Source organism: Ruditapes philippinarum, unplaced genomic scaffold, assembly GCF_026571515.1.
Source record: "Ruditapes philippinarum isolate M1 unplaced genomic scaffold, ASM2657151v2 ctg134_1_1_1_1, whole genome shotgun sequence".
Lineage (NCBI taxonomy): Eukaryota > Metazoa > Mollusca > Bivalvia > Venerida > Veneridae > Ruditapes > Ruditapes philippinarum.
Window position 1 is genome coordinate 571,365 of NW_026852258.1, and position 24,541 is coordinate 595,905.

General features: G+C 34.2%; 2 protein-coding genes across 3 annotated transcripts in view; one reads left to right on the forward strand and one right to left on the reverse strand.

The window, feature by feature from the left end:
- Positions 1-776: 776 nt before the first annotated feature.
- Positions 777-23,917, reverse strand: LOC132754712 (leucine-rich repeat-containing protein 61-like). The gene is made up of 8 exons (XM_060745392.1): positions 23,784-23,917; positions 19,346-19,429; positions 17,018-17,164; positions 15,650-15,710; positions 14,423-14,574; positions 13,337-13,405; positions 11,075-11,197; positions 777-1,552 (listed from the first exon to the last, which is right to left on the reverse strand). The coding sequence occupies exons 1-8, from the start codon at positions 23,791-23,793 to the stop codon at positions 1,482-1,484; spliced, it is 717 nt and encodes a 238-aa protein (XP_060601375.1). The 5' UTR covers positions 23,794-23,917; the 3' UTR covers positions 777-1,481.
- Positions 23,915-24,541, forward strand: part of LOC132754701 (recQ-like DNA helicase BLM) — a 39,343-nt gene continuing 38,716 nt past the window's right edge. The window contains exon 1 of one of the 2 annotated variants that reach the window (XM_060745372.1): positions 23,915-23,981. The gene's annotated coding sequence lies outside the window, so the exon portion shown is untranslated. The remainder of the gene's footprint in view (positions 23,982-24,541) is intronic. The other variant, XM_060745382.1, reaches the window with a different exon arrangement.

Sequence of the window (24,541 nt, forward strand, 5' to 3'; positions counted from 1 at the left end):
GTTAGATAATCACAGAGAACAAATGTTTGAAGTTTCAATCCATTCCATTCAGTAGTTATGGAGATACCAGCTTACATGCAAAAACTTAACTAAGAATTTCCATGTCGAAAAAGGGGCATTATTATGCAAAGAAGCAAATCAGAGTTATGGGTATTGTACCAGACATGTTACATAATCACAGAGAACAAGTGTGTGAAGTTTCAATCCATTTCCTATTAGTAGTTATGGAGGTACCAGCTTACATGCAAAAACTTAACCACAGGGACGCCGACAAATGAGTGACTGCATTAGCTTGATTATTCTGCCAATAGTTGAGCTAAAAAATTGATACATCTACTTTGTAAATTAAAAAGATTTTGCCATCAAGTGCCTTTGGACCTAATAAACATCTTTGAGGTGCTATCCACACCGAATATTATTTTATGGCTTACTTGTTTTGCCCTTGATCAAATAATTTGGAAGGCAATGCAACTTTTATTCTGGTGAGCTTTCACAAAGATAAATTACAACACAGGTTTGATTTTCCAATAATATATATGTATAAATTCAAAATGAAATGTACACATACAAATCATGAATTTAATATCTCTAATAAAAACAACCACAAGATGAACTATAGCAATGTGGCAATACATAGGGCTTGTAGGTCAATGCCATATGTTTTAAAGCATGCAGCATGCCTCCAGATTCATACTACTTTTCATGAATATTTTGAAAATGTATTTAAAGAGTAAAATATTGTGAAGTGAGCAAAGAAAGTAATTTACGCATTCAATCCAAAAGAGGTCAAGAAATGCAAAAGTAGGCCATACTGCACATTAGTCATGCAGTTTAAATATGGTGATTAATACAATCAGACACAACATTTTAATTATTACTCAAATCTTGAATCTTTATACAAATGTACTTTAAAATTTTGTATATTTTTCTCTCAAGTTTGATTTTCTTGAAATATTTTGGCTCATCTGGAGGCATGCAGCTTTAAAATTGCACCAGTTTTATATTATCCACAAAGCAGATCTCCAACATGATTTATTGTCTTAAGAAATGTATTAATGAATTCAGATTGAAAATTAGCTATGTATTGACTTTTCTTGCATTTAAAAAAAAACTACTTAATATTTTCTTGTTCTTCAGTCTACATCAAAATCTAGTGATCCGCATAAACAGTATATAGCCAATGCACAGGTAATGTGAATAATAAATACACAAAAGGTCTTATCTGCTGAAAATTCCTCACTTCATCATTTTTTTCTATAAAATTATTGAGTGTCTCTCCCACTCTTTTGTGTGTAATAATTAATTTATTAGCTGTCAATTTTGCATTCATGTAACAACAATGTATCACAAGTAGAAATTGACATCAGCAGATCAAATGGACGAATTAAAAAACTAAAAACCTTGATCACAAATTAAAATGTTTAAAGTATGTATCACAGAAACAGATCCAACATTAAATGTTTGTAATCTTAAACTTTGGGTCAGGATTCTTTAAGTTGCTGTAATTTGTCGTCTGCTGTAGCTGATAGTCTCTTACATGATGATAGTAAGTCTGAAATAGTAAAATATAACATTGACAGTAAATCTGAAAAAGTATAATATAGCATTGACAGTAAGTCTGAAATAATATAATATAGCATTGGCAGTAAGTCTGAAATAGTAAAATATATCATTTACAGTAACTCTGAAATAGTAAAATATATCATTGACAGTAAGTCTGAAGTAGTAAAATTTAACATTGACAGTAAGTCTGAAATAGTATAATATAGCATTGACAGTAAGTCTGGAAAAGTATAATACAGCATTGACAGTAAGTCTGAAATAGTAAATTAGAGCATTGACAGTAAGTCTGAAATAGTAAAATATAACATTGACAGTAGCTCTGAAATAGTAAAATAGAGCATTGACAGTAAGTCTGAAATAGTAAAATAGAGCATTGACAGTAACTCTGAAATAGTAAAATATAACATTGACAGTAGCTCTGAAATAGTAAAATATGACATTGACAGTAAGTCTGAAATAGCTCTGAAATAGTAAAATATGACATTGACAGTAAGTCTGAAATAGTAAAATAGAGCATTGACAGTAACTCTGAAATAGTAAAATATAACATTGACAGTAGCTCTGAAATAGTAAAATATGACATTGACAGTAAGTCTGAAATAGTAAAATAGAGCATTGACAGTAACTCTGAAATAGTAAAATATAACATTGACAGTAGCTCTGAAATAGTAAAATATATCATTGACAGTAAGTCTGAAATAGTTATACATGTATATAACATTGACATTAAGTCTGAAATAGTATAATATAGCATTGACAGTAAGTCTGAAATAGTATAATACAGCATTGACAGTAAGTCTGAAATAGTAAAATAGAGCATTGACAGTAAGTCTGAAATAGTATAATACAGCATTGACAGTAAGTCTGAAATAGTAAAAAAGAGCATTGACAGTAAGTCTGAAATAGTAAAATAGAGCATTGACAGTAACTCTGAAATAGTAAAATATAACATTGACAGTATTTTTATACGCCCGTTTGAAAAACTGGACGTATTATGGGAACGCCCCTGGCGGGCGGGCGGGCGGGCGGCGTCCAATTTTGTCCGGAGCATATCTCCTACATGTATGGAGGGATTTTAATGAAACTTCATATAAATGTTCACCACTATGAGGAGCAGTATCGCGCACATGAACCAGGTCTCTAGGTCAAAGGTCAAGGTCACACTTAGAGCTCATTGAAAAATGCTTGTCCGGAGCAAAACTTCCACATGTATAGAGGGATTTCAATATTACTTGGCACAAATGTTCACCATTGTGAGGCGGAGTGTCGCGTGCAAGATTCAGGTCCTTGCGGCCAAGGTCAAGGTCACACATAGAGGTCAAAGTTCAGATAAAAATATGAAGATGTGTATATGGACCATTTAGTCATCATTTATTGAGGGATTGTAACACAAATGGTCATTATCAAGACTATGGCTGTGATACATATAATTTAGGTCAATATATACAAGGTCAAGGTCACTAAAGATGATGAAATATCCAGATTTTGTAAATAGAATTTAATCAAAGGGAGACAACAAAGTTATTACTTTGTTCATAAATGACTTACACAATTACTCCCCTTGATCTATTTTCACTTTCAATTCTAAAAATAGAATTTAATCAAAGGGCATGAAATAATCCTCTTTCTTGGTCTTGAGTATGTTCTAAAGAATGTAACATTTATTTACACATGTTTCATTCATTGGTCAAGATTCTTAACTGTGATAACTATGGTGTTCTGTAGACTTGGTATTTGTTCTTAAAGATCATACAGTAATTACCTTATCAAATGTAAATACTTTCTCATAGAAATTTAATTATATTTTAATTTTCAAGTAAATATCAGTTCAGCTCATTCAAAGATTAAGAATTGTAATGAAATGTATTTCCCTAGAATAAAATCTTAAATCAGAATTTTTTAGTTATTAAATTACATGTACTTTTTATACGCCCATTTAAAAAAAGATAAAAATATGAAGATGTGTATAGGGACGATTTAATCATCATTTATTGAGGGATTGTAACACAAATGGTCATTATAATTACTACGGCTGTGACACATGTACTTTAGGTCAATATATGCAAGGTCAAGGTCACTAAAGATGGTGAAATATCCAGATTTTGTCTGGAGCATATCTCCTACATGTATGGAAGAATTTTTTATAATACTTTATGGAAATGTTCACCACCATGATATGTATTGCTCCATGCATGATCCAGGTCTCCAGGTCAAAGGTCAAGGTCACACTTAGAGCTCATTGAAAAACGCTTGTCCGGAGCAAAACTTCTACATTCATAATGGGTTTTCAATATAACTTGGCACAAATGTTCACCATTGTGAGGCTGAGTGTCGCATGCAAAATTCAGATCCCTGCGACCAAAGTCAAGGTTACACATAGAGGTCAAAGTTCAGATAAAAATTTGAAGATGGTTATAGGGACCATTTAGTCATCATTTATTGATGGATTGTAGCACAAATGGTAACTATCATGACTACAGGTGTTACACATTTAATTTAGGTTAATATTTGCAAGGTCAAGGTCACTGGAGATGATTAAATATCCAGATGTTGTCCAGAGCATATTTTCTACATGCATGGAGGAATTTTAATGTTACTTTTATAGAATTGTTCACCACCATGAGACGTAGTGCCCTGCACATAAACCAAGTCTCTAGGTCAAAGGTGAAGGTCACAGTTAGAGCTCATAGAAAAACACTTGTCTGGAGCAAAACTTCTACATGCATAGAGGGATTTCAATATAATTTGGCACAAATGTTCATTATTGTGAGGCTGAGTGCCGTGCATAAAATTCAGGTCCCTGCGACCAAGGTCAAGGTCACACATTCTGTACATATCTTCCCTATTGATTTGTTTTAAGGTTCATTTAACAACACAGTGCCAAGAATAAAAACTTGCTTGCTAGATAACACTTATCCATAATGCCCCCATCTCCATCTAAAGCTTTTTCGTAAACGGGCGTATTTTGTGACTATGGCACCCTTGTTTAAATAGTAAAATATATCATTGACAGTAAGTCTGAAATAGTAAATTATTACATTTACAGTATATTTAACTCTGAAATAATAAAATATATCATTAACAGTAAGTCTGTAACAACAAAATACCTTTTACAAGGTGACAGTAAGTCTGAAATAACAAGATATGTTTGTAAAACATGTATGCCCCCTATCTGCAGCCAATTAGTCATGTGATCAGGTAATTATGCATGACTTCTGACCCAGTGAACAAACAATAAGGGTTATCTAGTATCTACTGGTCATGACTAGTCACAAGGTAATAATTATTGTGACCCCATAGGTTGTGTGCAGCAATTTAAGTTATTACAAATCTTACCAAATAATATATGCATAAATTTTATGAATCATGTAGGCCTCATTAATGACAGCTAAGTTGTTATATTACATAAGATGTGTATACCGAAAGCATTTTTAGTTTAATATAAAAATTTCAACCAAGGCAACTTGAGTTGTTGAGTTATTGGTCCGAAACCGTCATTAAGTACAAGGTCAATATGACATTGACCCCTTGACCCCAAAATCAATAGGGGTCATCTACTGGTCATGACCATTTGAAGTTCTTAGGCCTAAGCGCTCTTAAGTTATTGATCGGAAACCATTTTTACCTACAAGGTCAATTTGACCTTGGACCCCTTGACCCCAAAATCAGTAGGGGTCATCTGCTGGCCATGACCAATCATCATACCAAGTTTGAAGTTTCTAGGCCTAAGCGTTCTTTAGTTATTGATTGGAAACCGTTTTTACCTACAAGGTCAATGTGACCTTGACCTGACCCCTTGACCCCAAAATCAATAGGGGTCATCTGCTGGTCATGACCAATCATCATACCAAGTTTGAAGTTCCTAGGCCTAAGCGTTCTTTAGTTATTGATCGGAAACCGTTTTTACCTTCAAGGTCAATGTGACCTTGGCCTTCGACCCCTTGACCCAAAAATCAATAGGGGTCATCTGCTGGTCATGACCAATCACCATACAAAGTCTGAAGTTCCTAGGCCTAAGCGTTCTTTAGTTATTGATCAAAAACCGTTTTTACCTACAAGGTCAATGTGACGATGACCTTTGACCCCAAAATCAATAGGGGTCATCTGCTGGTCATGACCAATCATCATACCAAGTTTGAAGTTTCTAGGCCTAAGCGTTCTTTAGTTATTGATCAGAAACCCTTCTTACCTACAAGGTCAATGTGATCTTGACCTTTGACCCCTTGACCCAAAAATCAATAGGGGTCATCTGCTGGTCATGACCAATCACCATACAAAGTCTGAAGTTCCTAGGCCTAAGCGTTCTTTAGTTATTGATCAAAAACCGTTTTTACTTACAAGGTCAATGTGACCTTGACCTTTGACCCATTGACCCCAAAATCAATAGGGGTCATCTGCTGGTCATGACCAATCATCATACCAAGTTTGAAGTTTCTAGGCCTAAGCATTCTTTAGTTATTGATCAGAAAACCTTCTTACCTACAAGTTCAATGTGATCTTGACCTTAGACCCCTTGACCCCAAAATCAATAGCGGTCATCTGCTGGTCATGACCAATCACCATACCAAATTTGAAGTTCCTAGGCCTAAGCGTTCTTTAGTTATTGATCCGAAACCCTTCTTACCTACAAGGGCAATGTGACCTTGACCTTTGACCCCTTGACCCCAAAATCAATAGGGGTCATCTGCTGGTCATGACCAATCATCATACCAAGTTTGAAGTTCCTAGGCCTAAGGGTTCTTTAGTTATTGACCAGAAACCTTTTTACCTTCAAGGTCAATGTGACCTTGGCCTTCGACCCCTTGACCTAAATAATCAATAGGGGTCATCTGCTGGTCATGACCAATCACCATACCAAGTCTGAAGTTCCTAGGCCTTAGCGTTCTTTAGTTATTGATCAAAAACCATTTTTACTTACAAGGTCAATGTGACCTTGAATTTTGACCCCAAAATCAATAGAGGTCATCTGCTGGTCATGACCAATCATCATACCAAGTTTGAAGTTTCTAGGCCTAAGCGTTCTTTAGTTATTGATCAGAAACCCTTCTTACCTACAAGGTCAATGTGATCTTGACCTATGATCCCTTGACCCAAAAATCAATAGGGGTCATCTGCTGGTCATGACCAATCACCATACAAAGTCTGAAGTTTCTAGGCCTAAGTGTTCTTTAGTTATTGATCAAAAACCGTTTTTACTTACAAGGTCAATGTGACCTTTGACCCATTGACCTCAAAAACAATAGGGGTCATCTGCTGGTCATGGCCAATCATCATACCAAGTTTAAAGTTTCTAGGCCTAAGCATTCTTTAGTTATTGATCAGAAAACCTTACCTATAAGTTCAATGTGATCTTGACCTTAGACCCCTTGACCCCAAAACAATAGGGGTCATCTGCTGGTCATGACCAATCACCATACCAAGTTTGAAGTTCCTAGGCCTAAGCGTTCTTTAGTTATTGATCCGAAACCCTTCTTACCTACAAGGGCAATGTGACCTTGACCTTTGACCCCTTGACCCCAAAATCAATAGGGGTCATCTGCTGGTCATGACCAATCATCATACCAAGTTTGAAGTTTCTAGGCCTAAGCGTTCTTTAGTTATTGATCAGAAACCCTTCTTACCTACAAGGTCAATGTGACCTTGGCCGTGGACCCCTTGACCTAAATAATCAATAGGGGTCATCTGCTGGTCATGACCAATCACCATACAAAGTCTGAAGTTCCTAGGCCTTAGCGTTCTTTAGTTATTGATCAAAAACCATTTTTACTTACAAGGTCAATGTGACCCGGACCTTTGACCCATTGACCTCAAAATCAATAGGGGTCATCTGCTGGTCATGGCCAATCATCATACCAAGTTTAAAGTTTCTAGGCCTAAGCATTCTTTAGTTATTGATCAGAAAACCTTACCTACAAGTTCAATGTGATCTTGACCTTAGACCCCTTGACCCCAAAATCAATAGGGGTCATCTGCTGGTCATGACCAATCATCATACCAAGTTTGAAGTTCCTAGGCCTAAGCGTTCTTTAGTCATTGATCGGAAACAGTTTTTACCTAAGAGGTTAATGTGACCTTGACCTTTGACCCCTTGACCCCAAAATCAATAGGGGTCATCTGCTGGTCATGACCAAATACCATAATAAGTTTGAAGTTTCTAGGCCTAAAGGTTCTTTAGTTATTGATCGAAAACCGTTTTTACCTACAAGGTCAATGTGACCTTGACCTTTGACCCCAAAATCAATAGGGGTCATCTGACGGTCATGACCAATCATCATACTAAGTTTGAAAATCCTAGGCCTAAGCGTTCTTTACTTATTGATCAGAAACCGTTTTTACCTAAGAGGTCAATGTGACCCTGACCTTTGACCCCAAAATCAATAGGGGTCATCTGCTGGCCATGACCAATCATCATACCAAGTTTGAAGTTTCTAGGCCTAAGCGTTCTTTAGTTATCACTCGGAAACCATTTGGTCTACGGACCGACAAATGCAAAGCAATATACCCCCTCTTCTTCGAAGTGGGGGCATAATAAAATACAACATTGACATTAAGTCTGAAATAACAATATAGCTTTTACATTATGATGTACTTCTGAAAAAATAAAATAAAATTGTATCAAATTGGTGTAAACAATACAAATTGAAAACAATACAAAATGAAATGCAATGACAAGTATTTTCTTTTTCAAAGGTGTACTAGACTAGCACACAAAAAAAACCCCCAGAACTTATTTAAATATGGAATAAATCAACCACATATACATGTGTAACACTACCCAATGATGCAATGTGTGTCAGACCATTTGAACTGCATCCTAAAATCATAGCAGCTAAATCCCTATACCAATATTGGTTCGATTTCAAGTCACACAAGACTATTACATTAAGGTCAAATGGCATCTGTCCAGTATTCTTTGGGGAAGATGACATAAGATGCCTTTCCATGCATTATTTAAGGCACAAGCTGACACCAGAGAGGAACCACTGACTTGTAATTTAGATCCCTGTCTGGGCACTTAACCAATGTTTTCAATCACATTAAAAGACCATAACAGGAAGACACAAAAGAGTGAATAAACGCAGTCACAACAAGTAGTTTTCTAACACAACATTTTTACATTTTTTTGCAGGATACAAATACACCATTACTTGTAGAGTTAGTTTGGGTCAGCTCACTTAACCATTTAGTAGCTTGAAGCCCTTATGAATGTCCATCACTTGATTCATATTCTATACATTTATATTGAAGACATATGGATATGTGCAAGAACTTTTATTGCATTTAACTACTAGTATTACACTGGTCCTTACACATATGGACTTGTTCTATTTTGGATGGTCCATTGTAAGTTTATGAGATTTTCTTATGATAATAACAAGAGCCATGTCAACATGGCCATCCCCCGCCGAATGTGTTTGCTCATTGAAAGAATGTATATGTAGTAGAGCAGAATAATTCCATTTTAAGAGGTCTTTTGGTAATGAAAACTGATGGCTATAGTGATTACAGATTTGAAACCTATGTGAATACTGATGGCTGAAAATAACAAAGGGCAATAACTGAAAAATAATGCAGGGTAGGTTATCATTCTTGTGTGCTGCATCCCTCCTCAGTAAAATCTATCCACCTATGAAGTTTCAAGTTGATACCTCAAATACTTTTTGAGAATAAAATTGAATTGAAAAATTAAGTATGAAAAATAACAAAGGGCAATAACTCAAAAATTATAAAAGGTAGAGTTATCATTCTTGTGCACTGCACACCTCCTGAGTTAGATCTATGCACCTATGAAGTTTCATAATGATATCTCAAAGGCCTTTTGAGTTATGCTCTGGACAAAAATTAATTTTGAAAAATAACAAAGGGCAAAAACTAAACAATTATGCAGGGTAGAGTTATCGTTCTTGTGCACTGCACTCCTCCTCTATGAGATCCATCAAGCTATGAAGTTTCAAGTTGATACCTCAAATACTTTTTATGCCCCCACAATGTGGGTGCATATAGCGTTGCACTTTTCCATCCGTCAGTCCGTCCGTCTGTCCGTACGTCCCGAAATCTTGTGAACGCAACTCCTCTTAAACCGGATGGCAGATTTTGCTTAAACTTACAGGGATGAACAACCTTAACATGTAGATGGTAGTAAAGGAAGGAATTTTTGCTGTGACCAAATTTAACAGAATTATGGCCCTTTGTTGATTTTTTTACTAGATACTATATAGAAATTTTGTGAACGCAACTCCTCTTAAACCGGATGACAGATTTTGCTTAAACTTACAGGGATGAACAACCTTAATGTGTAGATGGTAGTAAAGGAAGGAATTTTTGATGCAACCAAATTTAACAGAATTATGGCCCTTTGATGATTTTTTCACTATATACTATGTAGAAATTTTGTGACCACAACTCCTCTTAAACCGGATGGCAGATTTTGCTTAAACTTACAGGGATGAACAACCTTAAGGTGTAGATGGTAGTAAAGGAAGGAATTTTTGATGCGACCAAATTTTACAGAATTATGGCCCTTTGTTGATTTTTTCACTATATACTATGTAGAAATTTTGTGAACGCAACTCCTCTTAAACCGGGTGGCAGATTTTGCTTAAACTTACAGGGATGAACAATCTTAAGGTGTAGATGGTAGTAAAGGAAGGAATTTTTGCTGCAACCAAATTTAACAGAATTATGGCCCTTTGTTGATTTTTAGTTTTCAACTTGTGGCACATGTAGTCTTAAAAATATTTGACCTAGAGTCATAAGATTGACAGAACAGTGGCGTGTGGGGGCATCCGTGTCCTATGGACACATTTCTAGTTGAGATAAGCTCCGGACAAAATAGTATGAAAAAGAACAAAGGGCAATAACTAAAAAATTGTATAGGGAAGAGTTATCATTCTTGTGCAAAGCATTCCTCCTCAATAAGATATATCCACCTATGACATTTCATGTTGACATCTCAAACACTTTTTGAGTTATGCTCCACTCAGGTGAAAAATTAAGTATGAAAAATAACAAAGGGCAATAACTCAAAAATTATGAAAGGTAGAGTTATCATTCTTGTGCACTGCACACCTCCTGAGTGAGATCTATCCACCTATGAAGTTTCAAGTTGATAACTCAAATACTTTTAGAGATATGCTCCGGACAAAAATGTCGGACGGAAGGACGGACGGATGGTCGGACGGACGGACGGAGACTATTACTATACCCCCCGCTGCCTTTTCGGCGGGGGATAATAAAATTGAGTTAACTAATGTTGGTAAAGACAAGTTATAATTGCTTAAAGCCTCCCTGCACAGTTTATCTAATGCCACGAAAGCTTCATTAAATAAAATATCCAAATCTCTTATCAATTCTTATCTCTTATCATTTCAAGATTTTTAACTTCAGTGTTTTCTATGTTCGAAACTATAACTATCCAGTCAGAGATCTTCCACAATGCAGGAAAACATGTGAAATAAAGTTGTTTATTTTGTTTATTTTTAAAGTCTGACAATTACTTATGTTAAAATACCTTCTAATTGTTGCTGTGCATCACCTAGCATGGTCTGTTCAAATTTTTCAGATGGCTGCCAATAATCGTCTTTTACCCAGGATTCCACAGCATATTCTCTCGAGTCACCACCGTCTGTCCTATCTGTACAGAAAAATTTATGATGTACCGTTCTACGTCAGATATAATCATACAACTATAATAACTACATCAGCTTGCTGAATATCCTCTTACATCACAAAATTCATTGTCCCTAATAGGAGCTAAATTGTAAGTTTATTAGCAAGTAATTAAGTCAGTGATATTAACCATACAGCTATACAAATCTTTTTAATTGAATAGTGAAATATTATTAAATACATTCCATAAAACAATTAAAATTAGAGAAAACTAGAAATGTGTCATCATGCCACGGATGCCTCCGCATGCAGCCAAAATTTCAGATGGTGCATTAATTATTTTTTTCATTTTAAGTTCAAAGCCCTTAAAACTTTTCAATGTTAACACAAACCATTTTCATACAATGTTCAAGGCACTGAAATTATTCAGTCTTAACCTTTTAAAAATAGCATATTGCATATTTGTAGCCAAAATAATGGCTAAAAGTATGAGTGCTGAAACTGAAAGTTCAAAATTTTTCCAACATTCAGGAAAGATAAGTTTGTCTAAAATCATTGAACCACGACCAAATTCAAACTTAAACTGCTTATTCCTAAGATGTATCTATATTATTTTCAAAGTGAAAGGGACATAACTCTGCCAAAAAAATCATCAAACCATGACCAAATTCCAACTTGACCTGCCCATTCCTTTGACATATCCATATGTCAAATTTAAGTTGAGTATGTAACACTGTTGGGTAGATAATGAACAGAAACTGTAAATGTATTATTTTCAAAGTGAAAGGGGCATTACTCTGCCAAAAATCATTGAACCATGACCAAATTCGAACTTGGCCTGGGCATTCCAAAAACATATCCATATGTCAAATTTGAGTTGAATGTGTTGTACCATTGGGGAGATAATAAACGGAATCTGAAAATTTCATATTACTTTCAAAGTGAAAGGGGCATAACTCTGCCAAAAATCATTGAACCATGACCAAATTTGAACTTGACCTGCGCATTCCTTTGACACATCCATATGTCAAGTTTGAGTTGAATGTTTTGTACCTTTGGGGAGATAATGAACGGAAACTGAAAATTTCATATTGTTTTCAAAGTAAAAGGGGCATAACTCTGCCAAAAATCATCGAACCATGACCAAAATTCGAACTTGACCTGTATTTTCTCATCACATATCCATATGTCAAGTTTGAGTTGAATGTGTTGTACCGTTGGGGAGATAATGAACGGAAACTGAAATTTCATATTATTTTCAAAGTAAAAGGGGCATAACTCTGACCAAATTTGAACTTGACCTGTATTTTCTCATGACATATCCATATGTCAAATTTGAGTTGAATGTGTGCAACCGTTCTTAAGAAAATGAATGGAAACTGATGATCACGGAATGACAGAATGACGGAAGGATGGAAGGACGGAATGACGGAACAGGGTAACACTATATGCCCCGGCCATCACATGGCGGGGGCATAAAAATAACTTATTGATTATTACTGCAAGTTTGAAGTTAAATGTTCTTGTCCATTATTGAAAAGAGTTTTTTTGCTCTTACTGTAGTGCTCACTGGATAGTAATGAAACTGAATAATGATGGCCATAATTGCTTTATTATTAATAATAAACATGTATCTATGGACGCATATACAGTGTAACTTATGAATTCTGTAAAAGAATTTTCAGGTCCAGAAATTTCTTCTGTTTCCTATGCAATTACTGAATAACGGAACTTCTAAAGTCTGAATTCCAAACGATTTTTCTAATAAAATTAGGAATATATCAATTAAAATTTACTTTCAAAATCTGGAAATTGAAAAAAGGTATGAAGGATTATTATACTTGAGATCGTAAAACCTTCAAAATGTCAGTATCTTGAATTAGCAATCAGTATTTATCTAAAATGATCACAACCAGCCAAGCATGTCAAACCTTTTTAGTGTGGAAATTTAATAAACTAATCCTCAAAATTCTGCCATTTATCAATTTCATCAGGGTTTCATATCTCACTAAAACAACTGATCATGCATGTTTGATGTTACTTCTTGTTCAGAAAATTCCAGAATTCCGGAAAATTCCAAATCCCGAACCTTTAGGCTAGTCCCACAGGTGTTTTCGGTTTTCAGAAGTTACACTGTATACATATATAAGTGTTAAAAACTTACTTGCTAGAGCTGTATCAATTTCTCTCAACATTTTGAATACATCACTACCTCTACCTTTTAATCGTTCCCCTGAAACATTTGGAATTAAAGATTTTATGCTGAATCATTTCACGACACATCTATAGTGTTAAAACATTTACTAACATCATACATGTCTCCTTAATATTCAACACATGTAACTAGATTACAATTATAATAGGATATTTGTTTGTTTTTAGTGAATATGTTATATACCATACTGAGGTATGTATGTTATATACCATACTGAGGTATGAGAAAATTGTAATATTTTCACCAGCACATTGATGTATTCTACAGTTAATAAATATCATTAAAATTTTTGATACAAATGAAGAAAATCTAAACAACCAAATGTTGAAATATAACAAATGATAATTATGTACAATGTACTTTAGGAAATAGATATCAATTTTGAGTGTATTCTTGTAGAATATGCACGGTTCAAGTATAATTGCCCAGGAATATCACCTTCGTGATTAATTATGTAACAATTCAGAACAATAAACCATAAGAAAAATTAGTATCTTTGTATTTCAATTTAAATATGCTAACAAAAAGAGAATTAAAACATTTAAAATATGTTGAACTACATTAAGAAATTTTCCCATGATCATTTGGTTTATTGAAGTCATATCTGATGTCATATGACATGTAAGCATTCCTTCTTATGCTGTGCATATATCATGTGATAATGCACTTAGTTGCCCTATTTGTTTTAAAGGGGAATAGTGTGAAACATGTTAGAATTAATCTTACATGACTCTTTTATTTGTACCCTTTAATTTCAAAATGGCAACAGCATCATTGAAATTAAAGTCATGAATATGTAAATAATTATCTATTACACAAACTTTAATATCACCAACGTTTCGAGGGGTTAAACCCCTCTTTCGAGGGGTTAAACCCCTCTTTTTCAAGGAGTTTCTGTTTATTTTCACAAATCACATATTTATCTTCTTACAATGTCTTATCTAATACACTGTAATCATGAATATGTAAGATTGAAATATTACAATTATATGTTATAATATTTCAGTTTTGATAATGATAGATTACATATTTTACCATCAAGAGTTTGTAAATTAGGAAATATGGCCATTACGTCTGTAATGTAATTGCTGTTCATACACACAGGGTTTGACAATCCTTTGCTGTTGTCACGTAAACGCAAACTTGACAACTTTTCTAAACCAGTCAAGCATCGTAAAGAATCAACCCTGTAAGATAACAAAAAGATAATGAAACTAATATTAAAATGTAATATCCCATAATCAATTACAATATTTTATGGTATTAACTTATTTCAATTTTAGGTCTTTACTCTAAAACAAGTCAAACACTGTAACAAAAGTTATAAAGTTTCAACCAGAATTCTGCAAACTTTCCCTGCTTGAATTAATTAATGAAACTATCACTTTTTTCATAATGTATTTCAGCATCAAAATATGTACTAACAGCAGCCAATAAACAGTACAAAATCTGGTTCTCCTGCACTGATGTCTAACTGTCAACCTGGCTAGAGAGTTGAGACCGACTTGGCTATAAAGACAGTACAAAGTCTGCTCAGATTTCACAGATGTCTAGGCCAACCAGGCTATAGACAGTATAAACTCCACCTGTACAGAAGTCTAAGCCAAACTTGCTTGGTGTTGAGGCCGACTTAGCTATTACAGTACAAAGTTTGGTCAGACTATAAAGTTATCCAGTCTAACTTATCTATATACAGGTTACTTAACCTTTTACCCCATGTACATATTGCGAAAAATGGCCGTTTTCATTGAAAAGCCTCTTGTAACAAGTTCAAACTGCTGTGAAACTATGAAAAATGCTTCAATACTGATGAAACTTGGCACAAATATTGACTAGACCATAGCCTCTGTAACAGCATGCTCAATCGTAAATTTCCTGTTACCATGGCAACGGGGGGACGTCTCAAAATTGCCAAAAAATCACTATTTTCCATCAAAACTGATTTCAAAGTGCTGCAACTTCTTAATGAATTGAGATAGAGTAAAATGCTTTTCAGCGTTGGTCACTAATTGGTCACCCTAAGATCAACCTGAGGCCATATTCAGCCTCTCACATGTTCAAAATTTTCTTGGCGATGAGGGGGACTACGCCCCCCCCTTCAAACCCCCCAAACAGAAGGGGGCACATCCCCCTTGAAAGCTGTTGAAACACACTTATATAAGGGAAAAGGTTAATAGAAGCCATTATTACTGCTAGCATTGAAATAGTTATCATTTTCCTATTTCAAATCAAGGAAAGATATTAATTATTGAAAACATTTACCCTCCAATAAGATTGCCAGCTAAATTCAATTTCTCCAGATTGTCTAAAACTTGTAGTCCCTCTGAAAAATAAATAAAGTCAATTGATAAAATGAAAAGAAAGGGCATGGATGAAATTGATGAAATAATATTACTACTACATGTACCACTCCATGGTCGAGTGGTTAGAGATAATGACTTCTAATCCAGTTACCTCTCTGGCGTGGGTTTGATCCCTGGGAGATGCTTTGGTAGTTTAGCACGGAGGAAGGCAGTCTAGTACTGGTGTAACTCTCCAGGAATGATGGTTAGGAAACTACCCGCCTATATGACTGAAATACTGTTGGGAAAAGGCGTAAAATGAAATGAACAAACAAACAAACAAACATGCACATAATTGTATAGACAGTGGAAGCTATTCTTATACACAAGTAAAAGATTTTTAAATATTATCTAAAATCTTATGTATATATCATTTATAATTCTTTGCAAATTCTTTCAGTGCAAGACCCCATTTAGTAAGAGAAAGCCGTCAAGAGAGAGGGGACATGGGATCAGGGGTTAGAAGATTGACCCCAACCCTGTCAGTATTTTAACTATAAATACTTTTTTTCAGAAGCAACAAACTTACAGAGAATTACTGTTCTTTTAACAACATCATCCAGAACATAAAAACAAACAAACAAACATTCTTCTAGAGCAAGTCTCTCAAATAAGTAAATTCAAGTTGCATTTATAAATAAGATCAACTGTCAACTACACTTCTTCAGTCAGAGGGCACTAAAAGTTGAGATAATACATGTAATACCCTTAAACAATAGAAGAAACCTCTCTTATCTCCCTTCTTAGAACAGTAGGAAAACACATCTATGTTTAGTGCCAGCAGAAAATGATACAAGTTTAAGAATGATATAGTCATGGGAAATAAGAATACTCGCAATAAATGATACAGTGATAATCTCTGCCTACTGTGCATTGAGTGAAAAATAGATTTTTAGATAAATATTGTTAATTTATGTGTTTTATGTGTTTTCTTCAAGAAATAATATACGTACAACAAATACATACACTTTACCTAAACAACATGTACACATTACCTAAACAACATTTTCACATTACCTTGTACCACATATATATAGTACCTAAACAACATGTACACATTACCTAAACAACATGTACACATTACCTAAACAACATGTACACATTACCTAAACAACATTTTCACATTACCTTGTACCACATGTATATATTACCTAAACAACATGTACACATTACCTAAACAACATGTACAGATTACCTAAAGCAACATGTACACATCATTACCTAATACAACATGTACACATTACCTAAACAACATGGCCACATAACCTAAACAACATGAGCACATTACCTAAAGATGAAATTCTGTTAGCAGCAAGATTGAGGTATTGAAGGTTCTCAAGTCCAGCAAGTTTATGTAACTTTGTCAAATTATTATACGATACATCTAACCGTTGTAATGTTGAACATTCTCCAATACATCCTAGATCACTGATATCTACAAATACACAAGCAAAATCCAATGTGTTAATTTACATATTATATATCATTAAAATATTTTCTATTCTCATAAATCTTGCAAAAATGTATACATATTATTTATATTATTTGTGGGAAGCTAAAACATAATTTAATACTTGTTTCAAATTATAAGCACTAAACAATTTAATTACTGATATCTATCTCTAAGTTATCCAATTTCTGACTTTGCTGGATGATTTTGTCACGCCTTAAAGCTACTCTCCCACACATTGAAACGGGGCTAAAAACATCAACATAATTGTTAACAGTTACTTAATATGCACAGAAGTAAAATTTACAGTTTCCATGAGGTAACTGTGACTTAACGATTGTTACTTTTCACTCGACACAGATATAAACACCCCTATTATCACACCCAATAACATGTAGCAAGGACAGCTTGATGCAGGTAGAACTTACTATTTAAATGTCAGTTTTAAATAAATTTTAAACTGGATACTCGAGATATGGTCTTCTTTTAAGTTTTTTTTCTATTTAAAGACCTAATTTTCTATGATATATTGTTTTGCAGGATAAAAAAAACTTACCAAGTGCACAACTATTATACTGGCAACCTGATCAACTTGCAACAAGTTAATGAGTGCATTTAAACTAGTAATTTAAGTCAATATTTATAAAATAAAACCTTGCAACGTTTTAAAATAACAGCATGTCAAGATTGTAAAAACTTTACATAAATGTCTTTTCATCAAACAAAACATGTATTTATCATCTAGTTCCATTTAACTATACGAGCCTGTGGTGAAATTTTATCTTTTGATGACATTTTTTTTCAAAAATGCCCAAACTACAATACATGTGAGGGAATTAGTAGCTTTAACCCTTTACCTCATATATACGCGAAACAACGCACTTTCGACCCCCCCCCCCCCCCCTTTTTTATGCCTGAAATAGTGAAAAAATGTCCTATTTGGGCCCTAAACACGTTTTCGTTTGAGAAATGTTGCTAAAAAAGTGAGCACTTTTTCGGCGCCGCCCCCCATCCAAAAGATACATCAAGGGGTTACCAGAAGGGGGATGTGCCCCCTTCTGTTCGGGGGGTTTAAAGGGAGGCGGAGTCCCCCTCATCGCCAAGAAAATTTTGGACTTGTGAGAGGCTTAAAATGACCCCAGGTCGATCATAAGGTAACGTGTAACCAACGCTGAAAAGCCTTTGACTCTATCTCAATCCCTTGAGAAGTTGCAGTACTTTGAAATAAATTTTGATGGAAAAAATCGAGGCAAATAGTGATTTTTGGCAATTTTGAGATGTCCCCTCATTGCCATGGTAACAGGAAATTTAAGACTGAGCATGTCGTTACAAAGGCAATGGTCCAGTCAACATTTGTGCCAAGTTTTATTAGTATTGAAGTATTTTTCATAGTTTCATAGCAGTTTGAACTTGTAAGAGGAGGCTTTTCAGTGAAAAAGGCCATTTTTCACAATATGCTCATGGGGGAAAGTGTTAAAGGAGATCCACTGAGATCCAAAAGCTTAAAAACATGAAATTTGAATTTGTTACCGTATCAGTTAGCTGGGGCATTTAAAATAGAAAGATATGCATATGACATTTAAGAAATATACTCAGAAATAAATTGAAAATCGTATTTTAGTGCTATTCTAGGCCAAATTTGAGTGAAAAGCTTTACAATATGGGGGTCATTTTTCACATTTATAATAATTATCCTGAAAAACAGAGTGACCAATTGATCTGAATTTCTCCACACAAGTTATTGGTCTATACCTACATCAAATGGAACATTAATCTCCGAAATTTACTTCTAGCCCCTTCATGTAAAAAAACCTCAGTGGCGTCGCTTTAACTTTTGAACTGCACACTATGAATTTAAGGGAGTCAATATTAAAATTCTTAAAAGCAAAGTTGCTAACAGGTTGAAGTCTGTTCTGAAAGCACAGAAATGCAAGTCAGAATGACTATACAATCTGTGTTAACATGTCATTTCTGTCCATTTGGTTTATAATGATAATAAATAATTGTAATTGTAAGTCATTCTAAGAACTGTTACATTAACCACTGACCTTATCAGCACATGCTGGGCATAGTGTAACAAGGTCTACCACCTTAACTTAAATCTACATGCCAATCAATATGAAGGCTTCAAGCCTATAAATTAAATATTTATAAAATTACACATACCTAAGTTTTTAAGAATGACAGTGTGAATACTTTCCAAGTCAAACTCTCCACTTCTTAACTTAAGCAAGTTTTTTGTAATAACACCTAAAATATGAAAAAAATAGTTTGAAGTTTCAACTTGAAACCACATCATTTTATAACAATAATCATGTATTATATACATATGTAAACATATCAAGTGATCATTACTAACACTGACAGCAAATAAATACCAAAACAAAAGAGAACTAAATGTGTAAGTCATCTGTAAATCTTGTCTCATGATGGTTCCAATAAGATAAAACTAGTTATTCTTAAAACACTTGCACCTGAACTCTCACATCGTAGACAGTCTCTTTCAGAAATCTTTTCATGAGAGAACCATATCTAAACCTGCAAAGTTCCATTCTGTCAAATAAAGCATTGACTATGTAATTGACAATTTCAGAAACAGTGAAAAACCCTCCAAAATACTAGTTCTGGCTTCCATAAATTTATATGTCGCTTTAATTTTGACATTGTGCGACCAGTGATTTTTTTCACTGTATTTTACAGCCAGATAAAGGCTGTTTCCCCTAGCCCAGACTAGCAGTACTATTAAACCTGTTTGCTGAAATGGAAAGCAATTCATGCATTTGAAACACATGTGTACATGTATGTATTGCAGCTGGGTGAATGTAGGAATGTAGTTGTTGCTTTTAGATAAAAGCGTAATACTGATCTAGTAGATTGCATTATCAGGTCTTGGGCTTTAACTTCACCCAAAACCACTTGTTTTTCATTACGCTCACTCTTCATTGTCAAGTTTAGCTGAATAAAAGCCTGAATACACCCATTGACAGTCTCTATAATTATGAACTATGTAAATAACTGATGTATATCGAGTGAAAAAATACAAGTTGTTCGATATCTCTATGCTAAAACAATACAAATTTAGCCGTTTTTAAAACGCTTGTTTGGGGTGATTTCATGCCCGATCTTAAAATTTATTACACAAAAGCTTGTGATGTTAGCTTTGTCACACTATATATTTCAACACTTTGTTTGACACTAAAGGTATTTAAATTTACAGTTAGACCTACCACAAGTCAGACCATTTTACATACGATTTATACAGTGTGATGCACAACAGGTTCTCTTGATTACTGAAGGTTACCTACCATGGAGGAAACATACCAGGAGATTATGTACCATTTTTGGAAGTTACATACCACATATATTTAGTATACATACCATGGATATATATTTTCATCTAATTTCTATGAAATACATTCAGAGTAATATCTACAGCTAAATAATTTTAATAAAAAAGTAAATGAACAAATTTTTTCTTTATTATTACTAATTACTTAAATGGCAATATTATAGTTTTACCTGTATCTATTTATGATTATCACACAGTCAGAAATGAGTAATAAAACAAATTAATTAACTATGAAATACTGTTATTGTCAATATATACGGAGCTGTTTGCTTATGTCGTCGGAATATGGACTCTGAAGGTACTATAATTGCAATCTGTTTATTAAAATACAATAGATCAATTATTTAATGCACAAATTTGAAGAATAAACAATTTTGCCATTATCCCTTTCTTAAATATTTCTATATATGTAGTATGTAACCTCCATGGTATCATGCGTAACCTCCAAATTCTGTTCTCTTTACTTGCAATTCTACTAGGGCTGTCATTCGCAATTCCAGTAGTCTACTGATAAGAGTATCCTGTCATCTGCTAGTTCAGAAACTGTCAATCAGTGTTTTGTCAATATATATAACATTTGACGAGTGAAATGAGTATGTTTTGGATATTTAATGGGTCAATGCCTGAGGTCAAACACAGCAGTCTAAACGGCAGATAAAACAAAATCTGGTAAAGAGTCAACTCGGCGGTCATCTCGGCACGGGTCAACTTGGCCCACTTATATAAAAAACATATTTCGCCATGGGTCAACTCAGCCCACTTATATAAAAAAAAACATATCTAAACAATCATGTTTCCTTCTTTCTGATTACTTGCATGTTATCAAGGCAAGCTTTTTTAAATGAACAAGAGCCATGTTAACATGGCCATCCCCTGCCCAATGTGATTGCTCATTGGAAGAATGATATGTAGTAGAGCAAAATAATTCAATTTTAAGAGGTCTTTTGGTAATGAAAACTGATGGCTGAACTGATTACAGACTTGAAACCTATGTGAATACTGATGGCTGAAAATAACAAAGGGCAATAACTGAAAAATAATGCAGAATAGGTTATCATTGTTGTGTGCTGCACTCCTCCTCAATGAGATCTATATAAATATGAAGTTTGGTAGATTGACGAGTAAAATTTCTAAACTCTATTAATATTTCATTGTATATTGTAAAAATTTGGGGTGCTGTTATTTTTGTTGAAAGACATAAAATAAACATGGAGATGTAGTAAGAAATGTACAGTTAAAATTCAAAACTGTATAAAGTTGGTCCTAAACCAAAGAAATATCTTTTATATCAAAGAAAAGGCATCCTCAGTAATCCTGGCCGTATACCGGTATCGGTATTAAAAAAGTATTTAAGGATAGTGTACCGTGGGTTCTGGCGATGAGAAAATAAACATCATCTTAAAATTATTTTAAAAATGCAAGAACTGAATAAATTTCTTATTCTTTATGTTGAAATAAAATCATGTCCAAGGTCGTAGACTTATGTAAGTTTTTTGTTGTTTGTTTGTTTATTTTTTGTTGTTTTTTTTCAGATTTACTTGTTCTGACCCCTGTGTTACCCCGCGAAACACGGATGTCTGATTATACCGATAATATGACAGCAATTGTCGGTTTCTGGTCCGCGGTGGAAACAACTAGACACCGTGGATCGCGGGGGAAACAAGTGTTTTTATCGCGGACCTCCATCGTGTTTGTCCGCGTTAAAAAAATTTGTCCACGGCAGTATCGCGGAAAAGGCAAAATCCGCACTGAGCGTACTGTATATGTGAACTTTTTTCAATGATCAAGTGGGAGATTTTTCTTAAAAAAGAGGGAGATTTTAGAATTTGTAATAAACAAAGAAGGAAGTTCTAACCATCAAAAATAGGGAGATTTCTTTAATTTGTGAAATTTCCCCTTATTTTAAAAAAAATCTTTGAAATTATGGCTGCAGAAAGTGTGAGTCTCTCACTAAAAGTGGGAGAGTTCACATGTATGTTAATGGTGAATCTACAGGACTTTCAAAGGTAATAGCAATTTGTATGAAATTACACTAAGTTAGCGTATTTTAATACACCTGTTAAAATCAATTAATTCTTGTGAGTGATAATGTTTTTATTTGAATCAAGTTGATCTCTGGTTATATCAGCTTATCTCATTGGTCAACGTTTTTTTTTTAGACTTCTGATTGGATTAATTTAAATTTGTGTTATTGAATTTGATAGGTTGTTTAAATACCTATATATAGGTTATTTAATGGCTCTTGCTCTTACTTCTCCAAATCCCTCCAGAGGCGTGCACGTCGCGGAGAAGGCACACAGCAGGTCAAGGTCAAGTCATCTTAAGTACCAGAGGTGATTGGTTGACCTGTCGTGACTAACTCTGGAGGGTTGGCGCTAATGAGAGCCGTTTTTGTTATCGTCAGTATGGAACTTGATGCCTGGCCAGTATTGTCGTACTCCTCTACCACCAACGAACGAAGAATAGGCTTCAGGAAGATTCAGCTTGAAAAAGACGTCCCCGATGTGACTACCCTAGTGGACCGGCACGGATGCTATATTCTCAGACAGATGGTTATACCGGCGCCGAGTATAAATAAACTTAAACTGACTGACTGGTCTTGCTCGCCATTCTGTTACTTATTTTGTAGTTGTGATCACGTTTCTAGTCTTTTTTGCCCACCCACCCTAGCCAATTTGGTTTAGCAATAAGTTTTTATTGCATTTAGTTATATAAGTACTGTGTTTTGGTAAATATTTATAATGATTAGTAATTCTTTGAGGATTGATTAATACATGTTTATCATAATACATTCTATAATTTATTAGTGTTTACCAATTTTGCAGTTATCTAGTGATAAATTAGATAATTTGTGATCCTTTATTAACCTAATTAAATATTATTATTGATCTTTCTGTCTTGGTTTTTCTCTTTTAAATCTTAAATGAACAATAATTAATGAAATATATAATGTCAATATCCTTTCCTATGCATTGTTTTCATTTGACATTTTACAGCAGCAGACATGTCTGTAGTTCTGGCTTCCATAACTTTATATGTCGCTTTTATTTTGACGTTGTGCCACAGTCAAGGTCTAGCAGTACTATAAAACCTGTTCGCTGAAGTGTCTTTAGCTAACATGTCTGTTAGAAACTTAAATTTTATTCAGGCAGTGATCGATAGGCTCTTCTAGAAAAAAATAAACAGCTCATTTTAAATGAAAGGTTTGAGAGTAGATTGGGAATGATATTACATGTATTAGGTACTTATACATACCATCCACCATATTTTCATTTAAAGTAGATCATTTGCACTAGATAAAGACCTTGTTAATAATAGAAAAGTAATCACTTTTTGGAAACCATTGTAAACAAACAACAACAACAAACGAAAACAAACCGGAAACAGTCAATGTTATATAAAACGCTTGAAAAGGCGCCGAGAACGAAGAGGACACAATAAATAAAATTTTAGGTATTTTCTTATCATCTTGTAAGAATGCCCATAGTATTGTATAGCAATTAGTCTATTTTTGTCAAATTTAAAGTAATAACGCAAATGGTATAATCTTGATTTAAGTTAAAAGCGAATAATATGCAGCCACTGTATTCGTCCTCAATTATTTTCGAACCAGACATTGCAATTTAATAAGAATCAATTGACACAGGCATACGATTATTTATAGATGGTATATTTCTAGGTTTTTTCTTATTTCCCGACTTTATTTTTATGAACTTGGTATCGAAGCGTGTTATAATATATTTATAAGTACAAGCATTCAGCTGTCCTGCACATTTGCCTTTTATCGCCAATAAATTGAACAAAGATCAAAATATCAAAAAATAATCACCCCTTGGTCATCATGAACCGGTTTACTATATATTAGGGTTTCTTAATCGGACAAAAATCATAATCGATCATCGAAAATAATCGAACAACCTTTTTCGATCAATCATCGATTATATAATCGAAACATTTATGATAACAAAGTAAATATGTACAATGCACATACCATGCTTTAATATTTATAAGAA